The 21,776-nt window shown below is 44.7% G+C and overlaps 2 protein-coding genes across 3 annotated transcripts; both read right to left on the reverse strand.

The window, feature by feature from the left end:
• Positions 1-1,612: 1,612 nt before the first annotated feature.
• Positions 1,613-6,830, reverse strand: dmrt3a (doublesex and mab-3 related transcription factor 3a). Its single transcript, XM_057032211.1, has 2 exons — positions 4,191-6,830; positions 1,613-2,896 (listed from the first exon to the last, which is right to left on the reverse strand). The coding sequence occupies exons 1-2, from the start codon at positions 4,786-4,788 to the stop codon at positions 1,887-1,889; spliced, it is 1,608 nt and encodes a 535-aa protein (XP_056888191.1). The 5' UTR covers positions 4,789-6,830; the 3' UTR covers positions 1,613-1,886.
• Positions 6,831-7,836: 1,006 nt separating this feature from the next.
• On the reverse strand, positions 7,837-20,794 carry dmrt1 (doublesex and mab-3 related transcription factor 1). Of its 2 annotated transcripts, none has more exons than XM_057032219.1 (5): positions 20,445-20,794; positions 19,660-19,831; positions 18,333-18,490; positions 15,763-15,949; positions 7,837-8,678 (listed from the first exon to the last, which is right to left on the reverse strand). In XM_057032219.1, exons 1-5 carry the CDS (start codon positions 20,652-20,654, stop codon positions 8,518-8,520), a joined length of 888 nt encoding a protein of 295 aa, XP_056888199.1. In that variant the 5' UTR covers positions 20,655-20,794; the 3' UTR covers positions 7,837-8,517. The 2 variants fall into 2 exon arrangements, with proteins under 2 accessions (XP_056888199.1, XP_056888200.1); XM_057032220.1 differs by having other exon boundaries at positions 15,763-15,946; positions 20,445-20,790.
• Between the last annotated feature and the right edge of the window lie 982 nt (positions 20,795-21,776).

Raw genomic sequence — 21,776 nt, forward strand, 5'->3', positions numbered from 1 at the left:
TATGTAATTTTCAGAATGATCCTCTCCAGGTGTCTGTACCACCAATAGATTTAAACCAAAGAAAACTCTTTGTAGTTATATTGACATTCAAAAAATAAAGATATAAACATATAAGAATGTATTTACATTTTTAACTTGTTAAGTGGGGAAAGCTGTCGAATAGAAAGCTGAAAAGGTCAAAATTACTCACTAAAAACAAAACATTTCCATTTGAATCGCAGTGAAAAACGTAGACGATAAAGCAGCTGACGCGCAATTTCATTTCTTTCCACTGGGTGGCGGTATTTAGCTAGTTCACTGTACGTTGTTTTGATATTTAAGGTGTAAAATTGAAAAAATAAAATATTATTTACATTTTATATAGTATTAAAAATATATCCTCCTGGTTCAACTTCGTACGATCACTGTGGTCTGTTGTGCTATACAGGTCAAATTAATGTCGATTTCCTTCTTTTGTAAGTCTCTTCTCTTATGAAGTTAATGATGTGAATTTGTACAAGAAATTAACATTTGTTAATATTCAGACAACCGTAGAGACTTATGTTGATTCCGTTAAAATGAGTGCATGGCCTATACATCCGCAGTCTCTAAATAACGTCTAGCTCATTTAAACTGGTTTATCTAGTCTGGCCACTAGATGGCAGCGTTTGTCAAGTTTAAACCAACAATTGTGAAGAGGAGGATGATGGGAAATAATGATCCAAAGGAACTTCATGTGTTATTTTATAGCATTCATGCAGCTTTATGGCATATGTCAATAGTGATTAAGTTGTTTAGTTACTTTAAACTATTGTGGCTTGAATAGTTATTTGTATATGACAGATTAAGGAAGGATTGTGTAAATGGGATTAGTCTTGAACCAGCGTGTTAAATGGGAGCTATACCTCCACATTTATGGTATAGCTTATGCTAAAACATTTTGGTGGTTTTACTGTTGGGAAGAAACGTCTTTCAAATGTTATAATTTACTTTATGATTCTATTAGAGTTAGAATAGAATATTACATTACTGAAACACCAACGATGAATAAATGTGTACTTAAATATGCGATGAACAGATTCTTCACTCCATATTTTAGGCTGATGTCTGTCTGCAGGCCTTCAGCGTCTCTCATCTTCAAAAGTCTGAACATACTCTGGACCAGAGCAGTGGGTTGAACGGAATTATCATCCATTTAATGCGTAATTAAACTTCCTGTCACAGATACAGAGCAGTTTATGTTTCGGGTGATGCACGACTGCCTACATGGAAGGAAGGATGAAATGGGCCACCTAAATATTTACAGCATGCAAATATAACACATGATCTCGGGAATACGAGGCCATAAAGTCGCAGCTGAAACACCGGCGGGCAGCTAATATCTTTAAGTTGGAACTGATGTTTCTTGATTTAATAGAGCCTCCGAAGCAGTCGGTCAATTCCACGCCCTGAAATCTAAATTACTTCTTTAAAATGCATTTAATGAAACCACAAAGTAAAATAAAAGACATAGTCTGCATTTACCACGCCCCAAGGTGAAATATTAGAGGAAGAAAAAAACGTTTTTACTCATTTCCAAAAGGCATTTTACGATGCAGTGACGTCATTCGGCCAAACACTGAACACAACACGGTTTTTCTGGAGATGCAGTTTATTTGGGATACTCTCTTCATGCATGTGGTCACATTTCACAGTATTAAACATGCTTACAGGAAAAGGACTGACGGAATTTCGAGACAGGGACAGTCTGCTACATTCATCCGTTTTGGCGGCGTCCACCTGAAGTCTGACAAACGAAGGGGTTCGAAGGAAAGACGTCATCGACACCTCTGAAATAAAAACATCTACACGTCCGATCACAGGGATACATTTTGGTGTCCTCTGCTGACTCAGTCCATGTTCAGCATCTAGGAAGAAGCGTTAATGATGCGGGAGTCTGCGGAGTCGGAGCGCTCCTCGTACTCCTCCTCGGGGGAGTAAAGGCCGGGTTTGGGTCCCAGGGTGCAGCTCTCCTCCTGCAGGCTAACGCGCTGCTCCTCGGGGGGTCTGGGGGACAGGATGGGGGAGCTGCGGAACACGGTGCCGCCGGAGGCTGCGGGGGAGAACGGGGACACGTACTGGGCCGCCGAGCGCAGCTGGTACTGCTGCTGCAGGGCCATGGTGTTCCACAGGGTCACGTCGTTGTGCACGAACGGGCTGGCCTGGCTGCGCGTCAGAGAGTTGCGCAGCATGAGCGGGTAACGCGTGTGCTGCGGGAACGGCGAGTGCTGCATGGGGACGCCCAGCGGGGTGCTCGACACCACACCCGCTGAGGAGTCGGATGAGAACCGGAGGGTCTCGGGTACCCGGAAAGCGGAGCCCACGGACCACTTGGCGGAGGAGGACACCGGGTGGTAAGAGGCCAGCGTGTGCTCGAACAGGTGTCCGTTTGAAGGCACCACCAGTGTGTCTGGGTGGGGGTCGGCGTGCGGGTGCGCGCTCCCGTCAGCACTCCGGCTGGAAAGCAGGACCTCGATGGCCCCCACCAGGTCCCCCCCGCACCCTCTGAGAATGAGCTCCAGGACAGGAGGTTTGTGAGCGGGGAAGATCTTCTTGAGGACCTCCAGCGGTGGTCGGTTGGCTCGGAGGCTGAAAGGCAGGTTGATGGAGCCGCCGAGACCCTCGATCAGGACGCTCTGCTCCGCGGGACTGACGGGATACTTCTGAGGGGGACTCTCGGCTTTGGGTTGCTTCTCACTGTTGTCGGCCTTGGGGAGGCTGTAGCGGGCCTCTTCGGGGTGTGAGGGCGGTTCTGGAGGCTCCGGGGTGTAGCAGGAGTTTGGTTTGGAGCCCTCAGGAGAACTGACATCCTGCTCTCTGTCGCTGGAGCTGCCCCCGTTCTCCCCCCCGGACACCTCCTCAGTGTCCTCGGTGGCTTCTGGTGGGACAGCCAAACAGTCGAATTTAAGCTTCAGTTAGCATTCCACCAAAAATAGATTTTCACTATTTAGGTATTTTAATAAAATAAAATAAATTCATGCGACAAACCCCAACAACATTACGCGAAGTCAGGTTTGGCTTTTCGTATTACTGCACCTTTACATACGAAATATATGATATTTCAAGGTGATTGTATCGCTCATTTTAAATTATTATTTGTTTTGGGAGGTTATATTTAATGCCTCAATTAGCAAACACTCAAATGCGGGTTGAATTTACTTCCGCCTCCCCAGGTGATTTTTGACAGGCCCGCATTTACTCCTTAAATTTTGCACAAATTGTCATTTTCTTTTGTAGCTTCTCTTCGGCCCATGTGTGTGTGGCTGTTCGTCTCCACATCACCGCTTTATCGGTTTGTCAGACATCCTCTGACCACAGTTTTGGGCTCAGGCCGCTTGTAGCTGGACCTGAATTTGACCTCCTGCAGGTAAAATGACGACAGCATCGACCTGGAGCCTTGATGATTCTAATCTTTCAGCTCAGCTCGGTGCGTCAGGGTGCTTGTCACGTGGTTCGTGTATTAACAGCCACTTGCATTAAAATAAACGCTCCATAAATAAAAGTGTTGCATTTGTCCTGCTCGCTTCTGCAACCAAAGCACAAACGTAAAAACAAACGTAGAAAAGGATGACGACATCCAGAAATTACAAACCTTCAAACCTGCTTTAAATATTTGCCTGTGTTGATTTAAAACAAACAAAAATGAAATCGAAGTTTTACAATAGAAAAACAATAGTGCATTGATTTTTTGCATCCAAACTATCTGGTCTGAGTTTTTAATTTTTAATTATATTGAGATTTTCTGTAAAAACACTTGACTGTTTATAATTAGAACCGTCTGTCAGAATTTCTCATTTTCAAGTTTAACTCTATAAAACGTTTCTTACAAACTTGCTTTCATTTCTGTTTGTTAATTTCGATATAATTTCAAAGACAAGAATCGACTGAGAGAATCGCTTCATAAATGAGACGTCCTGTAAATCGAATTTAAAAAGCGTGAATTTAATCTAAATTTTGGGGGGATGTCAGAATCATCTTATCTTCACTGGAGCAGTTAAAACAACACTTTATCTAATTTTAAAACTAATGTTAATATTATATAGTTGTAAGAAAACGTTTTAGGTCGAAGCCACAGGTTAGCCATAAAACCCCTCAGTTATATCAATATAGCAGTAATACCAGTCAACATGTCTACTTCGACTAAAATCTACTTTAAATCTTCTATTTTTTACCTGCGCACGTTGGCGGCGCGGCCTGCGGTTCCGGGCTGCTCCACCTCAGCTCCAGCTCCTCTGTCCTCGGCGGGGCTGCCTGGTTCCCTTCACCGCCTGCGGTCATGCCGATGCCGGGCAGGACCCTGAGCGACTCCGGGATGAGGCTCTCCAGACTCTCGTTGGCCTGCTGCCTGCGCAGCGCCACCTGCGCCGCCATGACGCGCTGCCGCTCGATGATGAGGATGCACTTCTCACAGGTGCAGTCCTTGAACCGGCAGTACCGCTTGTGACCTTTGAGCCAAGACAGCACGCCGTGGTTCCGGCACCGCGCACACTTGGGGGTCCTCTGGAGAGGGGCCCGGGGCTGAGACACCGGAGCCCCCATGTAAAGGTACGGGGACCCGTAGCCATTCATTCTGCCAGGCGCAGCGCGTTTTCCAAGACGCACAAGTGCGTGAGAGGCGACGCGCGGAGGGAGTGAAGTGGTCCCAGAGGTGGATGGATCTGCACTGGCACACGCTTGACAGGAGGAGGATAAGAGGTGTTGGCTGGTCGTGGGGATCCACCTTTCCTCTGGCTGACAGCGCAGATATGCATCAGCCCGACACGCACTCATGGAGACGAGTAACTAAACGATGCGTCAAGACCGCCAGCAGCCTGGAAAAATATCCAAGAGAGGAGGAAAAAAATAGGATCAGGTTCTCACGTTCTACTTCCTTTTTTTTACAGGAGATTTTGAATGAGATTTAAGCCATTCAGCAGATTTTCAGTTGAAACAGAAAACCTGAAGAAAGATGTGTAACAGGACGGGGTTTTATAGGGAGGAAACCTGAGTTTGTTCCTGCAACATTTAATCACACAGGATTTTCTATTTAAAATTACTTTTGCATTTAGCGCGAGGATGTAAAGGTTAAACACTAGTGACGAATGTCTCCAAGGAATGAAACATTAAAAGACAGAACATAAAAGAATAACAATCAATATCTATGTTTTGTTTTGAACAAACATCAGAAACTAAATACTTAAGTAAATTCAGGGGGATTGCCTTTTTAAAAATCACAAAATCCAGTCATCACTGCCCAAAGCACCAATAATATTTAATTATTTGGAGACAATTTGTGGACAGGAAATACAAAAGCATCTCAACAGTATTTCTTTTAAATCTAAACATAGACTTTATCCATATATAACGATCATTATTTGAACTTATTAATTCTGAAGAAATTCGTCCAAAGAGTCAGACAGGACGCGTCCATATCTGCCCTCACACCCACAGACTTTGAGACAAAATTCTGGCTGCTTCTCAACCTGGAACACAATAATTCAGCTCCCTGATATAAAAGGCCTTTGAAAAGCAGCTCCGCGGATGCTGATGCGTCTCTGCTGGACTAATAGAGGGCATTGAAACATAACACCGGACACCGGGGCTCGTTTCTGACCGTAAAAAAAGGTTTATTCAAGCAAATAATGGGATCGGAGAGTGCTGCTGCTCGGGGAGAATAAGAGCTTGGTAAACTTCCCCACATGAAGCCCGTCTCCAGGGCTATTAAGCTTTTAATTGGAAAATAGCGGAGGAAATTTCAAGGTGACTGGAGCGGCTCTGCGGTTTGTGCCGGCCCAGTAGATCTGTGGGAGGTGCTGGGGGATCGCCCGGACCACAACGCACAATAAATTTACTCATGTTGTTCCAGGATGAGGAGTAAAACACAACCCGGACTTATAAACACACTGCAGGCTGATCATCATGAAGGGTTTCTGATGCAATTCAAGATGAAGAGAATCTTTCATGTGAACAACGGCTGCATTTTGTAATGGATCGTGTTGAGTTTTATTAAATAACAGACGTCAGAAAGTGAGTGATATTGATGTCTAAAAACTCTAAAATAAAAGTCTATAAAACAAAAGTCATAAAATACGCGGGAACTGTGGTTCATCTGTGTTTCAATGACACATTTCCTTGTCTACAAAGGGCATTTTTATTATTTGAATTGCTATTTTTTAAATGTGATTAAATAACTGTGAACTGCTAGCCCAACCTAAGTGAACGCTACAAAGTGGTGATTTTGTCTCCCCCTTCCGGTCTCTTATGGTAACGCTGATGAGCTCCATCAAACTCTGGGCTGACGGACATTTATACAACAGGACTGAGCCCATGAGAGTTCTGTTATTATCTCTGTGGGTTAAATAGATGTATGGATAAATATATAAGTATGATTACTGTCCAAATAGTTGACGAGCTAGGTGCATATATCCATGAAGCATTTACAGGGGGTTGTGAAGTGACATTAGGACTATTTTAAACATATTTATTTAAATGAACACTACAATCAGTGGTGTATAGTATAAAAAGATCATTTCAACACCATAGTTAAAGGACCTCTCGATTCAGGTTGAAGTGCCCCAGTCAACCTTTAATCATGGGTCGGCTCCGTGTGCATCTTGCGTGTATCAGCAGAGGCCCCGTCAGAGCTGGAGGAGTGTCTGACCTCTGCTGACTGCGGTTATTATGGGGTGCTGATTGTGGGGCGTGACCGCCACTCACCAGTCCTGTCACCCCAACGCTGATTTAAGCCTCTCCGGGGAGGCGGGACACCTCCGGAGAAATTAGGCAGACGTCTGAATTAGTGAACCTTCAGCAGGGGAAGGCTGTGATGGAAGACCTTCCGCTAAATGACATTAAACTTTCGTCTCCAGTAGTTTTACCATTTTTATGAAGGATTCAAAGTTTCTTTTCATTCAATATGAATTTCTTTGCATAAAGGGCAAAAATACTGCGCTCCAAACTTTCCCCAGAAGCTGAGGCAACAGTTGTAAAATCTAAAATGGACCTAAAGTTCAGGAATATAATTTCACCTCTCCTGCGCCGTGCGTCGCTCCAGGAGGAGGCGCCGGGGGGGGGCAGGTTTCTCCTGCCGCCGGGGGTGATTCATGGAGGCAGCTCAAGGAAAACCAATGGTGTGACACTTTGCGCCCTGCGTGCGCTGCCTGCAGGCCTGCAGCAGCTACAGAAGGACACGGTGGCGGCGGCCCCTGACAGCCGTGATAAAAACGGCCTCCCTTAACTAAACCCATAAAGCACCGGGCAATAAAACTCAATCTTCTGTAAAATCCAATTAAGTCATTATCTGACTGATTGTATCTTTAATTGAAAACAGAAGTGACAGTAAATTTCTGTGATATATCAGGATCAATCGATACTGCTGTGCGATCCGCTCCCGAGATGTGATTTATAATGTCAGTCTCATAGGTAACTCCACATTCTTCTCTCTAAAACCACTGGTGGATGAAATTAAGAGTAAGTGCGTTTAATAAAAAGAAAAAAAAAAGAAAAAACAAAGCGGCCATGTTATTGATTACAACAGATGGGGCCGAGTCCAGTGAATGTTCCCACAGCAGCAGAAACTAAATACAAGTAATTTTCTCCGTCTGCTTTATGCGGTTGTTTCTCCCGCACCGTCGCCACGCACTTCATCACCTGCAGCAGGTTTATTTCCCGAAAACTTGTAGCGACATAAACCCCAAGACTCCAAATGACTTTTGTTGCTGCCTTATTCAAGCGCGGGAACTATGGATGCGTGCGCAAAAATGCAGTTAACGGGGATGTGCAAAATAAAGCGCACAAATTCCACTTCCAGCGACACAAAGATGCACAGATAGAACCCCAGAAGCTTTACAAGCTGCTTTATTTTATTACCTGCAGCAGGAGCGCATTACAGGAAGAGCGGGTCGAAAGATTTGTAAGCATAAAAGCAGTTAAACTTTGATTATTGCAAAGTTTCCAAGCTGCGTTGCAGGAATAGGAAAATCTGCAAATCATGTTAGTCTGTGTCCGTCAGCCTGAAGACTCAGAGGACAAAACATCTGGGGAAGAAACTACACTTACATTCATCTACTGGCCGGTAGGGGGCGACTCCCCAGCACAAAGTCTTATCAAACTACTGACAAAAGTCATCAAAATCATCCCAATTTATGAAGTAACCTTACTGGTTCACCCTGTTGCCCAAATATACCTTATTCTGGCCCAAACTGCTTTGTGGAGTGGTTCAATTGAACTGTTGATGGTGGAGAAAAGAAATGTCTAATAAAGACAAAAACACAACTATTTAGAGTCACAAGTTAGCTCCTCATTAGGAAAAGGTCCAGTCTCAACTCAATAATCTGTGTTTTGGTTGCTCCAGACTGGAGCAGCCTGATTCTGAGAAGCCTCTAAAGTGAGTTTTTTTTAATCCCCTAAACTTTTTACTATGGTAAAATGAACTAATGATTATGAAACATAGGAAATAATGGAGCAGGAGAAACTGAAATTGATTTGAGAGAACTTGGAGTTCCTTCCCATGAGCTTTGGTTAGTTTCCGGCGTCACCGTCCATGATGGAGCTGATGGTGAAGTTTGCCGTTTCGCCGGTGGCTTCGCACTCGGGGTGCAGATCGGAGGTAACCATGGTGCTGATGGGCCTGCAGGTCATGCTGGAGTCCGGACCAGTGGAGGGGCTGCTGGGAGAGAAGGCTGCAGACAGGAGAGAGCCTCCATCAGTCGATTATTCCTTAATCGGATGATGTGGTCAGTCATTTTTGATGAATTCATGGAGATATTTTCACTTCAATATCAAAGGAAAGAGGGAATGACACTGTGCTTCTTTCCTGCTTATATTGATCGTGTTAAACAACAGTGCACATTATATTAAAGTGAGCACATATTAAAGCCAGCATCGCTGCCCTGGTATTGACAAAAAACACTCAAACCTTAAAAAAGGTAATTTTTCTGGGATCCTCCTCTAAGTCGTTAATGTGATAAACCCTTATGGCGTGGTGGTCAGGCAGAACAGGACCACACACCATAAACTCTGCTGTAAGATGAATAAATAAGCAGAACAGAAACACCACAGAATAATCGCCGCTGGATTCTCCTGGCAAACGTAAATACGTCAAAGCCAGTGGAGGAGTCTGGGAAAAACAGTCTGCTCCCTCAGGCCTCCACACTTTCAGCACCATCAATGCTTCCCTCCAGTTTGTTCTCCTCAGTAACGTCAGATTGTTTTTTGGGCTCTAGTTTTTGTTGGTCGGAGCACTTTTAATTATTTATTATTTTCCTCAAACGGCTGTAACAGGCTGTGGGTGGAGGAGGGCGGCCGTGAATCAGCCCCTTCCTGGTCAAATCCTGTTCATCAGCGGGAAATCTATGGAGGTAATTAAGGAGTGGAAGTGACTGGAGGTGCTGGTTTAACTGGAAATGTTAAATCACGGTGCACTTAAGTGCACGTGTTCTCTGCTGCATGCGGAGAGTCTCTCCTCTCCTGTTTAATCCAGATTAATGTGGCTGAAAAAGCAAAGAAAGCCTCGTCCTCAACTGGCTGCCAAGCACCAGTTAATGATGCAATTAACTGTTATTTTCACTGATGATTGCTTTTAATATTGATTTGATTAAACACAAGATTTTACTCAACCATCTAATGTCGCACACAGTATCTGCACACGCTGGCACCTCTAGACTGCCTGTAGCACATTTTTAGTCCCTTTTCCACAGGATTTCGGAGTAAATATTGCTGTGGATACTCGTGAGACCTGAGGACGAGCTCATTAAAAGTTTGGGCATCGTAACATCTGGAAAGGCAAGTTTGTTGGAAAAGGGTAAAAAAAAAAAAAAAGGTCATTCTTGGGCTGAACTTTTGCCCTTTCCCCATTTGCTCGGTTCTCTATATAAGGTTTCTAAAGTATTAAAGCGTCTTTGTGTCAGGTCACAAAAGGAAGCTTTTTTAACCTCCCACTTGTCCTGCTAACAGAAGCGGAGAGGGATTGAATGAAGGTTCACTCATTTCTGCTGTTCCAAAGTGGAGAACAAAAGCCCAGATGTGAGGAGAGGGTAACTCAGCCTGATCCAGTCGGGATAAGCTCCCTGTAGGTTTCATAATCTACACCCGCCCCCCACACAGGAGGGTCATAGGGGTAGATAACGCAAGCGCACAGGTACACATCTGTACAGGTGTGAGTAAAACTTTGAGCCCTTTGTTTAAAAAAAAAAAAAAACAGCATTAATATTGAAAATGTTAATTGTAGGTTTGTGATTTGACAATATTTAGAGCAAATATCATCTCCTGGTCACAATATAATGAAATGTAAATGTCTACCTGAGGATTACTGCTCCTCCACTCAGCAGAAAGAGAGTGGAACAAAGGGATTGGAGCTACAAGAAGGTTAAGAGATCAGCATGGATGAAGCATTGAAGCAGCCGTCACACACACTTTAGGAGTCACTCAACCTAATGCAGCCTGTTCATGAGCGTCCCCGTGAACAAAAGAAAGAAAACTTCAACAGGATCTGAAAGGAGGACTTTCTGGCTGAGGCAGTGGTCCGATCTCGCCTAAATCAACAAGGAGGAAATGATCCAAGCTGCACAGGATTCCCAACCGATTCCCCAGCCGAGACCAACGGGTGACGGGAATCCTCCCGCCAGCAGAGAGGGAGTTCAGAGGAGACAACTAAGGATCAGCAGCCCAGAGAAGAGGACCACATTTCAAACACAGTGACACAGTGAAGGTTTTCATCAACCTCAAACCAAATCACATCGAGATCCAGGATGAGAAGTTGGCCGTCGCTCGTCAAGGTCGATTTGGGACTAAAGGGCTCCGTTTGTAATGATACGGCCTGTGTCTCAACACAAATGTCCCTGGCCGGGCTGAGAAGGTCCCCGATGGTGTCAGTGCTGAGACCGACCCTCGTGGGGATGGGGGGGCGGGGGGGATTAATGGTCCAGAAAACTGAGTGAAACTACACAGCACCTTTAAATGCAGTGGGGGCTCACAGGTGTCGCACAGGTGATGCTCACCCCATCTTCAGCATAACGCCGCGGCTCATCCCCGACCCCCCCAATTAACTTCAAATCAAGTGACACCTTTCTTACCGATGTGCTCGGCGGAATCACCGGCAAAGAACATTTTCTGCTAATTTATGCACTCATCAGAGCTAAAACGCTGTGAATCCCACCCTGTTGGTCGCAAGAAACAGTGTTTAAAAGACGATTAAAACCTCTTCACAGTCTTCATTTTATCCTGATATTGTCACTACTGATAGCAGAGGAGGGGAGCCCGTGCGTCCTCGGGCTGCAGTCTCTTATGCAGCCATTAGAGGGTCAGACAAACACTTAAATACTCATTATTGCTTTGAGGCAACACAGGCTGACAGAAGGCATCAGTGTTGGGGGTCAAAGGCTAATTAAGCAGAGAGAAACCTTTGCTCCTGTATTGTTAACCAATCTGTCCTCGGCGGAGATGATCGCCGGAGAGGCGTGACAGCCCTCACCCCTAATCTAAATCACAATTTCAGCTACTTTGCCCCATCAACTTACAAAATGGCCTGTCAGTCTAACGTTTGGCTTTTTGACACGAACCGTCGAAAAGTTATGGGCGCGCAATAATGAGCCCAGGCGGCCGGATCGATAGCTGCAAGGCTTCCCCATCATTACCTGTTAAACAACGGATTCATTAAGAGTCGACAGGGTAAGAAAAATGCCAAAGTAAAGGACACAGGAAGAGTGAAATATGTCGCCGGGGAGCGGAGGAGCCCTCCCGCCTGCGCTAAAGCTGCCGTTTGGTTTATCCAAGTCGTTCAGCTGTTTCAGAGAGCTGCCGGGGCAACATCATTTATCAATTCGTGCTGCGCAGAAGCGTGACGACGAGCCGGGGGAGCGACAACCAATCGAATTTGTTTTAGACGGAATAACCTGGAAAAACCAGATTCATGTTATCTGCGTCTGTAGATGTTTGATATGGTCGGGGAAAGAAACGATGGGCGGGTTTGTGATGATAAGAGATGAGGCCTGCACAGTCTTATTCGGTAAAGGAATCAGTTCGGTGTAGCTCGAGGGTGAGAAGTGGCAACGTTATACCATCTTTAGGACCGCTGCAGTGGTGCAACGGGCGGGCTGAATATTCCCGCACAAATCAAGGAGCCGTAGAAGCCTTTTGCTTTTAATTTGAAGTCCTCAGCGACCAGAGAGGGAGGAAGAGAAACGAGCGTACAGGGACAAGGACATAAACTACACTTCCCTGGACATTTAAGGTCTGTGCAGCCCCAGGCCGGTGCTAATGGTGGTGTTGTACAACACATTACGACGCCGCTTGTACTCCGAGCAGACAATTACGCTGGTATTTAGCCCGAGGCTATCGAGGGACAGACAGCCTGATGGACCACGCAGACGTTTCCAACTGTAACCAAGACTCACTGAGACCATCTGAGGCCTGAAACAAGCTGGACAGCTCAGCTTTTGGCTCTTATTTACAGACTAAACCAAGTCACCTTGATCATGCTGCGTAGGTTTTCTGACAGAAATTTGAGTCCTTTCTTATGTTCTCTGTGTTATTCAGGAGGTAAAAACCTGTCAGGATTGATCAGAGCTTCGAACAAGGTTCTTGCTAACGTGCAAACAGGATTAAACTAAAAAAGACTACAAATTTCAGTCAGAGCTGCGATATATAAATATATATAATATATGTATATACAGTAGTATGTATTTGGGATGAAAGAGATGAACTCTGGCTGCGATAGAACACACTTGCTCTGAAAAGGCCACCTCCTGGGCTGGAAGTGCCCATTTGTTGAAAGCCAGATAGACATAAAAGAGCAAAAGACCTCTTTGACCTCCTCAGAATGAGTCAAGCCAAGTGTGTGTGTGTGTGTGTGTGGTGTGTGTGTGTGTGTGTGTGTGTGTGTGTGTGTGTGTGTGTGTGTGTGTGTGTGTGTGTGTGACACAATGTGAGCATTTTACAGAGGAAACAAAGAAACGTACTGAGGTCCATCTCTGTCATTTTCCTCATAGCCTTTTTCTCAATGGAGGCAGAGAAGCTGAAACGAGTGACTTTATACGCAGTAACTCACTCTGGTGTACAGTAGAATATAGATCCACGCGAGAAAAATCAATAGAATATTATCTAGAAAGATAGTAATGGATTTCTAACGTAATGGGCTCACACGGGTCTATCGATTAGGAGGATTAACATCTGCAATCCCTCAACACTCTGATTTGCATTTAAATGAATGTCGGCGCCGTGCTGACACCGATATAGCAAAACTAAAAGTATGGCTGGCACAGCAGCACAAATGGAGACTTTTTAAAAAGAAGTAGAAGTTGCTGACGGCCTGTGAAGTTTGGATCGCTCCTGAATTTGCTGAAAGTCCCGACAAGGACGAAAAAGGAGGGACATAAACACTGACGGACGCGGCCTGAAGTCTGTGCGAGCGCAACAGCCATAACTCTTTCGGGGCAGCTCATCTGAGCCTCCCCGGTTAGAGTAAAGTGTGGCGGGTGTTTGCGGTGAAACAGTGCGAGGGTGTGTGTCCCCCGTGTGTATGTGTTATGGGAAGGTGGCGAGGTGAGATGCCGGGGCGGGGTGGGAGGTTGATGGACTGCGCCGTCGCCTCCCCGCCCGGCGATTTACGGCGGAGCTGCTGCTGACGAGCGGGGGGCAGTAAACAGGCCGGCCGGGGGCGTATTTCACACCGAGCTGGCTTTTATGAAGAACACCGGGACGGCTCCCACCGGCGACTCCGCCCGGGCCGCCGTGACGCCCGCGCGTGATGGATGGAGAAAGACGCATGACAAGCTTCATCATTGTTTGTAAATCTTAACTGTTCCCGCTCACTAACTCCAGAAGGCAATTTTGCGGAGACAGCGGGGCCTGTAGGGTGGGTGATGGTGGGGGGGGGGGGGGGGGGGGGCAGAGAGAGAGGGTGGGTGGGTGAGGCAGGGAGGGGAAGGACAGCACCGCACTCCTGAAGGTTATTTGGATCTCTGTTTGGCCAACTGATTAGTCTCATCCATGGGGGGAGATAAATCTGAGCCGAGGGGCTGTTTGACAGCCAGATAGAGAGTGTGTGTGTGTGTGTGTGTTGTGTGTGTGTGTGTGTGTGCAGGCTCACATTTACTACATATTGAGCACCAAAATATTTTATATTAAATATTATTAATTTTAATAGCAAAGTGGGGCCATTTTGCTGGGCCCCAAGACTTCAAAGGACCTTTGGAGGGTTAAGAGACGGGTTTAAGGTGGAGATTAGAGTGGAGTTTAGGTTGGAGTGAGTTGGGATGGTTAGGGTAATGAACTGGGTAGTGTATCTATAATGTGTGTGTGTGTGTGTGTGTGTGTGTGTGTGTGTGTGTGTGTGTGTGTGTGTAAGCGGAGCTCTTAATGAATGAATATCAAGGTAGCCAAAGACAAGAAACTTCAAAATAAATGATTAATCAATGAAGAAACTGGGAATGGAGGCAGAAAAGTCGGCTTCAGTAACAATAACAACATTTTTATAACCTTGCAGAAAAATGTATCCTCAACTACAGATATGAGTGAGCTGTGAAGTACATCAAGGACACAACAAGCACACACACACACAAACACACACACAGAGACAAAGGGACATCCTCCCTGCAGAGTTTGTCTTCAGTTTCTGTCCCCGTCCCCTCACAAAGGAATATAAGTGATTTCAAAGCCACTGGCTGAAAAAAATAACTCCTATACACAAAACAATGATGGTATTGTTAATTGTGTTAGTTAATAAAGCACTTTTCAATTTAAAAAACAAACAAACTGAATCATATCCTTATATACTTTACAGGATATTATATAAATACTACTGTATTCATTAGTAGACTGGCCCGGGTCTAACTTTTACTGACGATGGCCAAGTGGAAATCAGTGTTTTCCGTGTCCCGTCTGCACTGCTGGAGCCTGATTTCCAACGCTAATGTGGGACCACCCACTGAGAGGGTTGTTATATTGTAATGGAGCGTAGCAAATCACAGCAGGAGGCTGACGTGGGACCCTCACGGGAAACAGGCAGGTGAAAGTCATAAACAAATACAGGTATGGAGGGAGCTGCGGGGCCTTGAGAACTCACGCTGGTGCTGTCCTGAGAGGTGGCTGACTAAAATAGCTTAAAAGAAATGATTCTCAATGACGCCACCACTCTCTTTTATTGTAGTTGAAGCCAGGAACTAAGAATCATTATTCTAATAACTAGAATGTTTTACTTTTTCCCCAGTTAATAATAATAATAATAATAATAATAATAATAATAATAATAATAATAATAATAATAATAATAATAATAATAATAATAATAATAATAATAATAATCATAGTCATAGTAATAATCATAATCATAATTGTGTGTGTGTGTGCGTGTGTGCGTGTGTGCGTGTGTGTGTGTGTGTGTGTGTGTGTGTGTGTGTGTGTGTGTGTTGTGAAGACAAACAGGACAACATCACGGAAATGATTTGGTTTGAAAGTGAAGAAAATAGCTTCAGGGAGGTTTCGACCTTCTTCGGCGCTACTTTTATTATCTTTGACGAAGAATCTGCTACACTAGATCTTCCCGGAACTTGTGGATCTGATGCCGACACCTCTGTAAAGTCACAAACGGACCAATAATCACCTCATTTAAAGTTCTATATCTGAAGAAAACGGCAAAGTTCAAATGAAATATCTGCCTCCCACCAGGTTTAGCATCGTCCTTGATTTAAAATTAAACCTTGAATGTCATAAACAGACCTCGTTGAGGGTTAAAGCATTATGGGATTGGAAACGTGTCGTCTCACTCACTGGTGGCCAAGGTCTGAGGGCAGCTGTTGTTGTTACTGTTATTGTCCTCCACGCTAAAGATGGGTGGGACACAGGTAGAGGAGCTCAGGCCCTGAGACAGGTAGGGGCCCCCCGGGCAGTAGGAATGCACACAGTACTGAGAGGACACGTTGTGGTTCTGCAGGCGGCCGTCCCCGTGGGGCATCTGCTTAAAAAAGACAAACAGAGGACAGTTTACATACAATGAAAATAATCTCCCGGACAGTTTAATGACTCGACTCTTAATTTATATAGAATCGCCTCGTAAATATGGTAGAAAAAACACCTTTAAGGCAGAGAAAAGGAGCCCACTTTCATTGATGGTAAAAAAAAACCCTCTAGCAGATATTTTCGCTGTTCACAATTGCAACATTTGAGTCTCCGCAGCAGCAGACTCAAGTCAGAACAAGCGTCAGGCCTCCGGGTCCGTGACGTTGACCTCTGAATCATTCAACACGGTCGTTGTGATTTTATACAAACTTTCTTTTATTGTGATTAAACCATCCGAGGCATCTGAAGGATTACAGAACGAAACAATACAGGAGGATAAGTACCGTCTGCATTCAAGGGGGCGTTCTGACGGCGGGCCGCAGCATGCGTCGTGGGCTTTCTGCAGCCTTTAAAACGGGCCGTCTCCTCAGCATCGGGTCACCCACGGCTTTCAATTTCACTTTTATAGAATTTGATTTCTGTCAGCCTGTAATATGTCACCCGTATTGTCCACACCATCAGTTCTCAGACAGCTTTATAAACTGTTATTTAAGCTACACTCAGGTCGTGTATAGGGCCATGAAAAATACAGTTAGGATTGGTTCTGAGGGTGCAAGTGCACCAAGGAGGGAAAAAAAGACAATGGCTGCTTTTCTGCCAAGGTTGAGAATAAGATGGTAGCTAATCATCCAGCAGCCATAATATAATTTCCAAAGAATCCAATAGAGATACATATAATAGGATATGACAAATAATTAACACAAGTTGATGATGAACTTAAGCAACAAACCAAAGTTTTTGTATTTTTCCCCTCGCTTGCTGATTCCTGGAGGTGGGAGACGCCTCCCTTACCTCCCCCAGAGGGCTCGTCTTCTTATCTGGCACCATCTCCTGTCTGGCAGCTCAGCACCACCCTTATATTATCATGGTCCACCTGCATGGCAGCAGCGCACCACTGCGTGCAGAGCAGGGCAGAGGATGGAGGAGATGGCCTTTCACTGATAAAGCCTGCAGCTGCTTTTTGTAAACTGGCGCGGTTCAATACTCAAACGTAGACGAGCGGCTGCATCAGGCACAGCCCCGTCAGGACGGCCGTGAGCCTCTGGTCGTTTAAATTATGTCGGTATGGGAGCGGTAAAAGAGACAGGAAACAACTCACATTGAGAGCATTGAATGATAATTACCTCCACTCTTTAAATGCAACTTCTTAACTAATAATAAGCATGTGTTTGCGCTTAGAAAGTTTACCCAAACACAAAAAAAGAGCCTCTGGGTGTGAGCAATCAAATCACAAAGCCCTGACAGCATTGTAGAAAATATCATAAATCACCCAGGAGGATGGCTAAATTATGCTAAAGACTGCTAACTGATTAGCATTAATGCTCCCACTTTCTCCTCCGAGCGCTGAGGCGTAGCGGTGTGTTCCTCCGCCAACAGACAATACCATTAACCTTTGCAATTCAGGCCGCGCCGTGCACTGGCGGGCTGGCGGAGGCAGTGACCCCAAAAGTGGATGTTGCTATTGGGGGAACGCAGGGATATTGGAGAAGGGTGGAGGAAGGTTCTTCACAGGAGAAGATCAGCGATCACTGGAGAGTTATAGACATCATTTACTTCATGCAGAAGCTCATTTCACAGGACACAATAGAGATACATTTCAACATAAATCAGTGTGAATACACAGATGTATGTGTGTATGTGTCTGTGTGTGTGTGTGTGTGGGGGGGGGGGGGGGTCGTCGGGTACTGTCTCCCTGATGTGTCCTATATTACGGATCAAGTGCCAACATTAAAGCAAACACTCTCATAACTCTTCAGGAGGTTCAAACCCACAAAAATAGAGTTTAACCCATCAAGGCCGGTATCAAAGTCAATTAACGTCCACAAGGTTGCAAACGCGCACGTCACACGTACTTTGTGCTGCGTCTCGATCAGATAAAACGGTTCCTTGTCCTTTTGTTCCCTTGTGGGTTTTGAGCTAGTTCTTCTGAAACCCTGTGTTTTGTTTTTAAATGGCCAAATATAGAAGTGCAGATTAGATCAACACTCGCACCGCTGTTGCACAACAACACTCTGATTGATCCCTACCTGTACAGTCAGCTGCACAGCGATATGATTCTAATTCTTCTGTGTATCATCTATTGCATCATATATCAGCTACCAGCAATTGAGGTCAAGAGCAGGGTCATCAAAAGACACTTTATTTCAGGACCGTTCCTTCTAACTTCATGGAGACGGATGAGTAAAAGTGGATGTGTGTGTGTGTGTGTGTGTGTGTGTGTGTGTGTGTGTGTGTGTGTGTGTGCGTGCGGTGAACAGTGAGACGGTGTCTGTGCTGCTCACCTGGTACTGCTGGTAGTTGTACAGGTTGCCGTAGTAGGCCGGGTAGCACGACGGCTGGTACAGGTTGTAAAAAGAGCTTTCCAGCAGCAGGTCTGATTGTCCGTCGTTAGCAGCCCGAGCACCAGCCGATGGTCGGGATGATGTCACCGAGCGGCTCGCTGGAGAAAATACACACAGAAATTTGCGTGTCTTTTTGGGGGGGGGGGATAGCAATATTTCAAGGTCTGAAATATAGTGACCGGACTTTATGTTGTCATGTGTTTCACCAGGCTTAGACTGGGAACAACAGCTCAAATTTTAAATTGGCACTCAAAAGCATCTGTATTTTATCTTCCCTGGTGTAATGCATCAAAATCTGAGGCTAAAAAGGTGCCACATGACCTGAAGGGTCCTCACTTATCCTGCTATCAACAGCACCATCTGCAGGTAACATGCGTGTTTCATGTGCCATCACTTTCCGGACGTGTTGGTTATCCCATCTAAACAAACACCATCATCACATCATCATTACTCATTGTTGCTTGTTATTTTCTTATCAACAAGGTCACATTCTTCTCAGGCAGAACCGGAGCCTTCTGCCTCGCACAGTGAGACACTGTACACCGTCCGAGGCGAAGATAATGGCACTAGTTGTCATTGTTCTTAATCTTGTCATCGGTGAGACACGGAGTGCTCGACTCCTTTTCCCACTCCAGTCCTTCCCCTCTGTTGCCACGCCAGGGATCCAAAGTTCTCTCTCATCCAAACACCAAGAGCAGAACCAGAGCAGCCTTGACCGCTCCTAATCTAAACTACAAAAATGTGCTATCAGGGAACAGCCTATCAGTGCCTGCCTCCACACGCCGCCACTAATGAAGAAACTGTGGATTCCCCTTTATGCTGCTGTCACCAGGACCCCCGGCTTTCCCATTAAACTGTCTTTTGCTAATAGAATTCCAACCAAAATACTAATTTTCATTCCACGCTTAGTTAGTTTTCACCTCACTGCTCTCAGGATACGTCCCTAAATAAATCTGCTTTTGAATTGCATTTCATTTTAGCTTAAAAAAAACTATCTTAATGTGTTTGTGTTTAATATTTCCACACATATTTTAACATTCAACCTGACTAGAGTCCTGATTCCTTTATAGAGGAACACAAGAGAGAAATTAATATGCTTGTGTTCTGACCTGGTTTTTACAATATGGTTTACTTGGTGCTGCTGGATGCTTTAACTAAATTAATTTCAGTAAAGTTTGGAAGTAACTGATTGGTTTATTGGGCTCCAGATGGCGAGACAGTGGGGGGAGACAGGACAGAAGGTCAGTCCTTGAGGATCATGTCTCACCTGGGACCACAGAAGAAGACGATGTACTGGTAGCCGCCTGGTTTCGTCCTTCCGCAGAGAAAAAGCACTCGGCTCCGGCTTCATTCTTCACCATCATCCCGGCCCCGGAGAGAGGAACCGGACTACAAATGCCCAGCTCCTCCTCTTGAGCCTGCTGCCTCCTCAGGGCAACCTGGACGACAGAAAACATATTAGGGTTTATCAATCAGCACGACGAGACAGCAAATACATTCTTGCTTTATTTTTTAATAATAATCTACAGCTATGACACACGCCACTTTTTTATTATTATTCCAATTATGTTTATTTTGAGTTTAACAATCAATGAATATTCGATGGAACTTAATAACGTGGTTTTTTTTATTCACAATCAGTTTGATGATGTCAGCAAATCCAATTCAATAAATGAATGCACGTTAAATCAGAAAACCTTTAAAATTATACAATTTTTAATTTGAAAAAAGAAAGGTGAAATGCATCTAAATTGAATTTCCAAATTGGAAAATACAATTATGTGGAGGTAATACAGCTGTTGTGTAGTAACATTGGTGTTGTCTCGGAGTATAGCCAGAAATTAAGGTTCTGGGTACAAAATTTCAATGCAAACGGACATAAAACAAATGAAAAAGCATCAGTCGCTGCAGACGACCTTACCCACAGCACTCACGAGCTCAGTAAAATATATTTGTTTTAAGATTCTGAGGATGGCTTTCTCGCGCCACGTCGCAGAAACACTTTATCCAAAATTTGAAGCAAGCAGCCAACAGGTGAAATGCTGAGGTTACCTGAGCCGCCATGACTCTCTGTCTCTCCACTATGAGTTTACATTTGAGACACTGACAGTCCCTCCAGTTGCAGAAGCGCTTGTGTCCCTTCAGAGGAGATACGAAACCGTGGTTCCTGCAGCGGGAGCACTTGGGCATCCTGGGGGGTTTCGGGCCTTTGGACGGGGTCACGGTTCCGGCAGACGCTTTGCTCTGCTTCTCCTTGGTCATCGCTGCTGGACGGGAGAGGATCTGATTTATGGTGCTGAGAGTGAGTGTGTAGCCGGTGAGGTTAAGAGAGGAGGCTGCAGAAGGTCACCCACCTACCCCGCCCTGCTGCCGCTTCTGTGGGAAGAAGGAGAGGCAGCAAGCGGGGGAGGAAACTGGCACAGAACTGGCATCTATCTGCTGCACTCTCTTTGTTTCATGCTGGAATTATCAATCCAAAATACAGATTCAATCTACTCTTGTAGCTCTCACATTATTTAGAGCGTAGAAAAACAACAACACCTTGCATTGAACTTAAACAGCAAAGCACACTGATGGATGCACAATATAGCAACATTAATAATAATAATACGGTAATAATAATAATGTTCCAATTAAATTTCTATGGCTCCCTACATGGACACTGCTCAATTGTATTTAGTTTAGTAAAATAAAGAGCCTGTATCATCTCTAATGGCACTTGCATCTTAAATAAGTTTGGTCTTTGCTCCTTAACTGCTGCTCAAACTTGCAGAGCTGAAACCGATTTAACCTTCAGTAACTCGAAACACTGACACACTCGCTCATCCAAGCGGATTGATAGGTGGGGAGTGAGGTGTGTTAAGCACAGGTGACCTGATTAAACCATGAATGTCATGGAATTAAAAGTTATTAATTAAAAATGAGGCATTTACACAGTGGCTGACCCCTCTTTAGACTAATTAATTTCTACACTTCACTGCTGCCGTAAATACATAAAGGATACAACATTGTTATATGATGATAATCATTCAGGTTAATTCAGCAATGAATTTCTACTTTAATAAAGGCTCTAATCAGTATGAATACAGCCAGGCTGCAAAAATTACAGTAGCAAGGTCAGGGGAAAAGGCATGAAAGATAAACAAACATACATTTTCACACTACATTTGAGCATCCCCCTATTCATTTATTTACTTTTGACATTAGGCCACCTAATAACTGAAACATCGATATCGATATAGCCTATATTATCAATTATTTGAGGCTTTCATTGCTTATCTGTTTTTATATATTTTATTTGGGAGCAGACTCAAACACTAATTTAAACTATTGGTACGGTTGTCATTGTGAATTATTGTATTGCCACAATCAATTTTAAGTGGC

The sequence above is a fragment of the Takifugu flavidus genome, chromosome 5 (assembly GCF_003711565.1).
Source record: "Takifugu flavidus isolate HTHZ2018 chromosome 5, ASM371156v2, whole genome shotgun sequence".
NCBI lineage: Eukaryota > Metazoa > Chordata > Actinopteri > Tetraodontiformes > Tetraodontidae > Takifugu > Takifugu flavidus.

Coding starts and splice junctions, on each gene's coding strand:
- dmrt1 (XM_057032219.1), bottom strand. CDS start 20,654: ATGACCAAGGAGAAGCAGAGCAAAGCGTCTGCCGGAACCGTGACCCCG. Junction 15,950..18,332: donor ACAACTACCAGCAGTACCAG/GTGAGCAGCACA, acceptor GTCTTTTTTAAG/CAGATGCCCCACGGGGACGG. Junction 8,679..15,762: donor CCCTCAGACCTTGGCCACCA/GTGAGTGAGACG, acceptor TCCTGTCTGCAG/CCTTCTCTCCCAGCAGCCCC.
- dmrt3a (XM_057032211.1), bottom strand. CDS start 4,788: ATGAGTGCGTGTCGGGCTGATGCATATCTGCGCTGTCAGCCAGAGGAA. Junction 2,897..4,190: donor CGCGCCGCCAACGTGCGCAG/GTAAAAAATAGA, acceptor CTGTCCCACCAG/AAGCCACCGAGGACACTGAG.